The sequence below is a fragment of the Pyrus communis genome, chromosome 10, assembly GCF_963583255.1.
Source record: "Pyrus communis chromosome 10, drPyrComm1.1, whole genome shotgun sequence".
Classification (NCBI taxonomy): Eukaryota; Viridiplantae; Streptophyta; class Magnoliopsida; order Rosales; family Rosaceae; genus Pyrus; species Pyrus communis.
Window position 1 is genome coordinate 9,863,265 of NC_084812.1, and position 9,457 is coordinate 9,872,721.

The 9,457-nt window shown below is 36.2% G+C and overlaps 1 protein-coding gene across 1 annotated transcript; it reads left to right on the forward strand.

The window, feature by feature from the left end:
* Positions 1-5,927: 5,927 nt before the first annotated feature.
* On the forward strand, positions 5,928-7,649 carry LOC137748887 (methyl jasmonate esterase 1-like). Its single transcript, XM_068489079.1, has 3 exons — positions 5,928-6,407; positions 7,003-7,131; positions 7,225-7,649. Exons 1-3 carry the CDS (start codon positions 5,940-5,942, stop codon positions 7,495-7,497), a joined length of 870 nt encoding a protein of 289 aa, XP_068345180.1. The 5' UTR covers positions 5,928-5,939; the 3' UTR covers positions 7,498-7,649.
* The last annotated feature ends 1,808 nt before the right edge of the window (positions 7,650-9,457 follow it).

A 9,457-nucleotide genomic window follows, 5' to 3' on the forward strand; every position in this document is an offset into this window, starting at 1 on the left:
CAATCAATCATAAGCAATTAAATAAAAATTTACATATTCATACTAAGGGCCGCTCAAGGCTTCACCCTAACAAAACTAATTAGTTACGCATATTCATAATTGAAATCATAGAAAATTTTATTAAGAAGAAAATGAATGAAAACACCATTAGGTAGAAAATCTCTAAGAATCCTAGCAAAGTTCTTTGTCTCCAAAGTTGCATAAAAGAAAACATCAATAGAACTAAGAACGGCAAAGCAATATATTTGCTAAGCCATCGCACAAACTCTAAAACATAGGTTCTTTATTCCAACTAGGAAACTAAATAATAATAAAATATCTTACAAAATAAAGTCCTAATTAAACTAGGAGAAACTGCACAGAAACTGTCCAACCACGTTTTAACCTTAAATATCCTCCAAATCTGGCCCATAATAGCTTGTTTTGAAGATCAGGACATTCTAAACACATCTCCAGAAGGCCACGAACCCATCCAAGGTCATCTTAGGCTCCAAAAACACAAGTCAAGCCCAAAACGTCACTATTCCAACACCGCGCATTGCTCCTTTATTTTATTGCCAGAAAATCATCGCTTGGTAGAAAAATCTGATATTTTGATACGATCAAGCTAAGTGACTCACGATCATCCTCCAACTAGAATTACTCTAAAATTCGTCCATTTGACCATGTTTTGCTCCAGAAGAAGTAGAAAGTCCTATATTGAAAATACAATTCAAAGGTATCAAAATTCTTCCAAAATATTAACTAAAATATACTAAGAATAGGGTAAAGTATATAATATGAAATTGACTCATCATATCCTGAACTTCGTCTTTGCATAACCTACTTCCGTTTTGATAGAAGAGATCATTGATCACACACTTGCATGTGCCCCTATTAATATTGTTGTGGAGTACCATTCTATAATCAATGTGTGAGACTAATTTTGCTATACCTAAACACATTTGAAATAGCGGAATTTTGACATGAAAATGCATGTTGGCCAAACCCCTTAGTTAATTTTGGTTTACTTTGTGAATAATTTCTTATGTTTCTAGATTTTTAGTTTAGTGTTCGTTTTTAGTTCTGAATAATGGTATTGATTGAATCATATTTCTTCTATACATGTGACCAAATTCAGTTAAACCCATCATTAGGTATAAATGTGGGGGCGTTAGTTGTCTAGATGAATGTGTTATTATGCACACTAACTTCATACCTAAATCCTGATTAAGGGCCTTGATGTAGTTCTTCATTGTATGAATGGTATTGAACTACGATAAAAGGGGCATTATATTCTCATTGTCCCAGAACAACGTCGCTGAGTTTTAACAATACTCGAGAGAACAATGATCATTAATGAAACCACTGAAAAAAAAATAAAGTGGAAGATCTTTGCACCACCTCTAAAATTATGAAGCTAGAAGTTGGGCTTTAGGGTAAATATGTTGCATCCCAACTAGATGCGCCACATATAGCTGGCCTGGAGGGTGATTTAAGCAGTTTATTTGCTTTAGCATGATCATTTGAGGTGCTTAGGTCGAATAATGATGCCACATATTATACGACACATCTCTTTAACTGAAGTAAGAATTTTGTGCTACAAGCACACTTTGCCAAGCTTGTTCGTTTTTAGGAAATTTGATTTCTAGATTATCTTTTGCAAAGATACTAAATGACCTTCTTTTCATAGTGGATTCAAGGGAATGATTGTTGGCTAATCCAAACAAAATACAAACCATGTAAATAGTTATGGTTTTGACTGATGTATTGCCGCATTGGTCACATGTTTATCCACACACATTACTGCTAACCTCGTGGCCAATTTTAGTTTTAAGGGTTCACCACCCTAATTATCTCATAAAGTTTGGAAACCTACATAATATTGGAGAGTTTATATTGAAGATGTTTCAATAAAGCACTGCATGTCTTTTGGGTTTAAAATTGAACATCAAATTCCCTATGTTCACCTAAAAACAATGTCGTAGAAGTGATCATAAAGCGTAATTAAATTAAATGCCCGAACCTTGGTGAACACACCAAGCTTTCAGCTTTTGCCTAGGGCTATGCAATCTTGTATGCATCTATGTTGGTCCACTGAGGCCCAATGCCACCTAACTATTTTTGGCGTTACAGTTGATTGCTGAGTACGAACGTGATGTTTCGTATTTAGGGCATTTTTGGTGTGTACCTTATGTGTCAAGTTGTGCTGCTACAATGTAGCAATATGGTTTTTCAACGAAGGATGTCAATCTTTTTGTCAATTATGATTCTCTTTTGAACTAACTATTTAGAGCTCTTGCAAGCGATATCTTTACCACTCATTTTGCGGATGTCACTTCGATCAGGTAGTCATCCCCTTATTAAGGGAAGATATGAACATCAATGTTCATGAAGTACATTGCAAAGGAAGAATATGACACAAAATGAATCCATACTCGATCCCTGTCTCATCAATTTCCACCTGATTAGATTAATCCGAATTATCTTGAGACTTAAAGTTCTTGGTCCAGTATACTAGTTTAGGTGAAATATGGAATTTGAATGAGATTATAATCAATGAGGTTTCACTTAAACGACGTAACTAAAAAGTGATGATATCATCTAAGGAAACCTGTTACAAGTGGGAAAAGAATGTAATGAAATGAATGAAATAATACCATGTAATGCACGCCTTATGATAGCAGCATTATGAATGTCGTTAGTGTTTCTCCATAGGGATATTTATACGAATATTTATATTTAACTTCCCAAAGAATTACATGGATTGATTCAAATAGTTCTAGACTATAGAGCACTCTCTCAACTCATTTTAGGCATTCACTTTATGGATTGAAATAATTCGGGTGGATGTCGTATACCTGTCTAAATGATTATCTGATCATCAGTAATATTAGAATATATTATGTCCTTGCGTGCTAACTAAGAAGTATTCTAATGGCATGAGACCATGTCGTAATCTCCACCATCCGGTCTGAATCTTTGAAAGTATGACATTCTGTTTGTTGTGGTTTAGGAACTTCCCACCATTGTATCTTTTTCCTAGGGCTATTTAAAAAACTTACAAAAGAAATTCTAAGAGTAGGAATGTGTGGGAAAATCTACGCAATATGAAATTCAAAAAGTAAATGTGAGTCTTCTTCGAGCATTAAATTGGGTTCTCAATTAAAGCACAAATTTGTGGCAGTAAGAATCCACAATCTTCAGTCTTGACGAATTTGAACCTATAAAATAATCAACACCTTTGATCAAGGCCAAAGGTACACATGTCCAAGAGGTTAGGGAGTTGGTCAATGGATCTCTGATGCTTAAGTCAGTAGCTCTGAAAAAAGTGAGTGTTTAGGGCTTGTATGTGTGGCAAAAGCTTTACCAAAAGTTGGTGGTAATGAGGTATTTATAGGGTGTTGACTGGCCTAAGTGTAGCGTTTTGTCTTACACATTGCAAGGTTTTTATTGGCTAAAGTGAGTTAGCCATAGGATGGATGAGGAAACAATTATTCCAAGACATTATTTAAGAGATACTTATAGCATCTTTGATTGATAGTGATGAGGATTCTTTACTTGTTTAAGTTGACCTTCAATTGGGAATGTATTAAAAACAGGATTTGGTTAATTCCTTTGACTTTTCCATGCCACGAGTAGGGGAACTTGGTGATTGTCGTAATCAGTTGCTTGAGCCTCCATAGATGTTGAACTGCGTGTGAGAATGTTTATGGACCACACCCATTTAATGAGGCAATTTTGTCTTTTTCAAGAAAAAGACCATGCGTTGTGTCCAAGATATTTGAGATTAGTTTTGGCTTCACAATAATGGTTTTGAAACAGTGGATCTAATTATTTATGCAACTACGTGCCACCGATCACAAACTCCTATTGAGAGAAAATATCAGTCTTGTTAACAGAAATATTTAGAATGACTAACTAGACCTTGGTCATGGACCCCATGTCATATAATCACAAGGATCCCATTATCTTACCGAGATATGTAGGGCAGACTTATTAGTGATAAATTCTCTTTGCTTGCCTAATTTTAAAAATTTTATACCGTTTTGGAGCATTTTATAATCATCAAATTGTAAAATTTTTGAAATATAAGATATGCAGAAAAGAAATACAATAGAAATTCCACCTAAGAGTTCATTTATCACTTAATGTTGTGAGTTCATTTATCACTTACTGTTGTAAGTTCTTGTGATGGGAGGTAGATTCTCTGTCCTCCCACTTCCCATGTCTTCCCGTGACCTTTTGTTTTGTGTGGTCACGGTTAAGTCACGTCAACATTTTATATTACTATTCATTTTTGTCTTATTATCTCTATAAAAAACAATATAAAATGTTAACGTGATTTAACCGTGACCACACAAAACAGAAGAGCACGAAAAGTAGAAGGGCAAAAAATCTGCCTCCCTATGCTGACCAATACCAAGGATTTTGTCCATCCTAGCAATTGTAAGGTTTGAAACCCTATGTCCCAAGCTACCCTTTCTCCCTTTAGGTTTTGCTGAGCATGACATAGCCATTGGGCTTTTTGACTTCATTTCCGTTGCATATAATTCAATGCAGTGGAGTTCATGTACAAGGAATGTTATAGGATTAATAGCATAAAATAAAAATAAATTAAAAAAAAAAAAAAACACAACTTATATTACTTTTATTTTAAATTATATTCAAGTTTTTTTTAATAGAAAACGTTCACACTTATTAATTACACAAGTATTTAGGTGAAGATAATATTATGTCTTGTTTACCAATCCACAATGAGAATGAGGAGAATCAAGAAATTGAATTGAGGTGAATTCAGAATCATGTTGAAGTTGTTTACTAAAATTTTTTTAGAACCGATGTAGATATCGTATTTATCTATATAAGTTTTTTACTAAAACACATGAATCGAAACGAAAATTAATGGAATATTAAATACCCCTAATCCAAGTGATTTATCATTTTGTATTTTTAGTATAATTTACTAATTTAGTTCTTTTATATTTTTTAAAGCTTTGTGAGAAGGAAAGGGTTCATCTTTGGATCCATTCCACCAAATCCACAAACTCCACCAATTCAAGTTCTTGAAATTTGATCCAACAGCTAAAAGTATTATAACTTTTAAAGGGGTTTCCTGTTTTTAATTGTTAGATCAAATTTTAAGAATCCGGATTGATGTATTTGGTGAAAAAGATCCGGAAATGATGTTTTTCCTTGTAAGAAAGATTTAATATTTTTTTTCATACGATTTATTATCAGTTTCCCCATCTCCCATTCCTTTTTTCATTCTTCCCAGGCCATCCCCAAATTTGTATTTTCATTCTTGTGAAACCCGCACCGCCTCTCTCTCTCTCTCTCTCTCTCTCCCTCTCTAACCACCCATCTGCTTCTCATCTCTTTCACTCCATCCACACAGCCACCGCAATACACCCCATAAGCACCATAGCAGTAGATCCACCACCACGCAGCTTCAATTCCAGATGCCGGAATGCCGTTCTAATGTCAGATGTCGCACCAAATGGGTTTCAGATCCGGTATTGGCCAACAACAACCCATTCTTCAACAACTCCGGCTTCGAAACTCATCCTCGAAAAAGTCATCCCGAACACTGCAACTTGAGGCCAGTCATCGCCGATGGACGATGTGCAAGCAAGTCGGCAAACTGGTCAAAGAGAAACAGATACGAAGGGGGAGGGAAGGCTGAAGGTAGATGGGTAGTTTCGGGAGAAAAGTTGATTCCTGAAAGAGTCTTCTTGCAAATTGGAGTTGGGAATACATTTCAACTTTGACACAAAAAAAAAAGAAAAAAAAGAAAACTTTCAACTTAATGCTTTTGACTTTTGAATCATTTACTAGTTGTTTAATCGAGATTTTTGACTTTTGAGTCAATTATTTGTTCTCTGATCGAATTCTACGTATAAAAGTAAGACGAGAGATGCAAACCAAATCAAGGAAATTGAGCATTAATGATATAGAAAATGGAGAACATGACAGAGAAGCTCCTTGCGTTTTTCCTTCTATTTATTTGCTTAGCAAAAGGTAGTACCTCAGCCCCATCCCCACCCTCCAACATACACAACCAAACTCAGAGTCCAAAACATTTTGTGTTGATACATGGAGCTTGTCACGGAGCATGGAGCTGGTATAAGGTGGCGACTCTTCTGAAGAACTCGGGTCACAATGTCACGGCTCTAGACTTGGGAGCATCCGGGATCAACCCAATCCAGGTACAGCAACTCCCTTCGTTACCGGAATACGTCGAGCCCTTGACAAAGCTCATGGTGTCTCTACCACCAAATGAAAAGGTTATCCTTGTGGCTCACAGCTTCGGTGGAGCCGTCATATCTATTTTCATGGAGAGGTTCCCTCGTAAAATTGCTGCTGCAGTATATGTCACGGGGGTCATGTCCGGTCCTACTCTCAATTTCTCAACTATAAATCAAGAGGTAATGACTTTCATACACACATAGATTGAGTTGCACTATTTGTCTTCTTTGTAGTGCTTTACTACTATGAGTTGAAATTGATTATATGCTATACCTTGTTTATCGTATCTTGTGAATCAGGAAATGTGAAGTATGGCATAACTATATCTGTCTCTCTTGAGGGTTCCCTCAAGAAACTTATATGAGAGACACTCTGTGTTCTCCATTATATATATTTTTTTCAATAATCCAAATCGTCTATATTTTAGTTCATAATTCATATATCATCCTTATAAAAAATTAAATAAAATCAGAACCATTAAGATGTCAATCAAATTAAAGTGACGAAGATAAGTGAATGCAATTCTTCAATGAAAGATGGACAGTTTGATCGTTGAAATATAATTTTAGATTTGAGTGATTTTTTTTTAAAATAAATTTTGAGAAAAGACCTTAAAGATAGACAATTTGATCGTTGAAATATATTGGGAATTAGGCCCTACAATAGATCCTTTCAATAAACTTGTTTTAGAGATCTCTTGTTCGTTGTTATCCGAATCCTAATGAATGAGATATATAAAGGTAACTAACAAATATTTTTCTGGAAAATTTATAGATTAGGAAAAGATTGGATTATCTGGACTCTCAATTCAGATATGATAACGGGACCAACAACCCTGCAACCTCCTTTCTCTTTGGGCCTAAGGTCATGGCGACAAGCTTGTACCAGCTCTCACCACCACAGGTAAGTCGTAAACTTAAAGTGTGTGCTGCAATAGATAGGAACCCTATATGTGCTCTCTTAACCCTATTGGTTGGTGATTTATATAATGTGCAGGATTTAACCCTAGCGTTATCGTTGGTGAGATTTATTCCTCGCTACAATTACGATGTAATAAAGCTCACGGAAGAGAAATATAGAGCAGTTCCTAGAGTATTCATTGTGTCCGGACAAGACCATGCGATAGCATTGGATGTGCAAAATTACATGATAAAAAATAATCCGCCAAATGAAGTGAAGGTGATAAACGGTTCTGATCACATGGTTATGCTCTCAAAACCCGTGGAGTTGTTCTTCCATCTCCAAGATATTGCTGAGAAATATTCATAAACAGAGTTACACAGACATGGCTAATTCAGGCATACTAGCTTCTAATATGTCAATTTTCATTCCCGCCATTGTAACAACAAAAAAAATGTGCCAAACAAGTATTGTAATATTATCCAATTAAGTGAGATTGTTTTGAATTTGAGCTCTACTGATTTCTTTCCCGTAATAACTAACTATTTAATCTACTAATACAATCGCTCTATAAAAAAGCATGAAATACTACGTGTAAGTCTCTAATCAATTCTGTTTGAAAAAAAATAAATCTTCTTGTGTGATGCCCTGTCTAACAACAGCCACCACTGAAGATCATAATTTATTTAGCATTGTGGAGTTAGGTTTAATCTCCCCGACGTACAAGCTACACTAGAATTTATAGTCCAACAGAGGCCAAAAGTTATCAAAGAAACAAAGAAGTTTGTGTTGGAAAGGATATCAAGTTGACTCGTCATCCCAACAATGTCACCAAGTCAAGTTGGCAGCACCGTTTCAAGGACGCAGAAATCAATTTGGTTGGTGGGTTCAAGTTTGCCTAAGGACAAGTTTCCAACCTCCGAAAAGAAATCGGTTTGGTTGGTGGGTCAACTCGGCGTAAGGACAAGTTTCAAACATTTGAAAAGTCAAGTCAATATTAGCCGTAATTGGAAAGCATTATAAACCAACAAAGTGCCTTGCAAGGAAATTCAAAATTGGACATGAGTAAAGACAAAAACCGCGTGAGACTCTCTCTTTTCTTTGGTTTCTCAACCTTGCAAACTCTTTTGCCGCCGGTCCGGTCTTTGGCTTCAATGTCCGTGGCTATCCTTGTTCAAGTCCCTTGTTCTTCTCTTTCCTTCTTTCTCCTGATCCTCTTTTCTCTTTTTTTTTTTTTTTTTTTTTTTCATTTTTCTCCTAAGATTTTTCTCAGTTTCCATTTTTTTCTTGAGATTTTTCTCGGTTTCCTTGAGTTTTGCTTTAAAATTTCCCGTGAGTTTGTCTCACTTTTGAACTTCATGTCCCTCTTCTCCACCCCTCCCTCTCTTCTGGCCGTTCTTTTCCAAACCCAAAACTCCATCTCCCCTCACTTTTCCCCTCTGCCTCCCTTCCTCATAAACCACTCCCACCCCATCCTTTTCTCTGATTTGCAAACCCTGGGCCGAATATGGTTGCCAGCTTTATTTCCCTCACTATCCCCTTCCCCCCCCCCCCCCCCCCAAAAAAAAAAAAAAAAAAAAAGCTTGCCGGATTTCCATCGAGGCTAGTTGTACTACGGCTTTGGCCTAAGTAAGGGTATTTCTACATACTCCATTTGCCCCACCTTATATCCATGTGATATTGTGTTTGTATATATTTGCTGGGAATGAGATTTGGGTCTGGTGACTATCTTTTGGTTCTGCATCTTTGGTGAAGAAATAGGGATGTGGTGTGCTTCTAGTTGCAGGTTTGGTACTTTTGTGTGGCAATGTCTTGTTCGTTTTCACCACTCGGTCGTTTTCTCTAGGTTGCTGCTGACAAGACTTTCATGGCGGTGACGGCAGCGGACGCTATTTTTTGCAGTCGAAATTTAGGGATTTGGGTTCCCGTTTTAGTTTTTTTAATTGGGATGGGCTTTTATGTATCTGTTTCCATCTGCCCCCACCCCCACCCCCTTCCTCTTTCTTTTTAACAATGTATTTGGGTTTTTGCCTTCCTTTGAGTTGGCCTACCTACTATCGGATTAACGCATTTATCTTTTCAGGTAAAAAAAAAAAGAGGGGACATGAGTTCGGATAACTTAGTGCGAATAATAAAGGAAAACTATAGATTTCAGTGGTATGAAATGATAAGGTATCATCTCATGCAATCGATTGATAAGTGTAGGGGGTATGTTGGAAAAAATAAAAAAAAATTGAACCGAAGTATAAAACATACCGAACTGAGAAAAAAATCGAATAAAATTAGAGACCAAACCGAATCGAATTATATTGGTTTGGTTCAAAGTTCG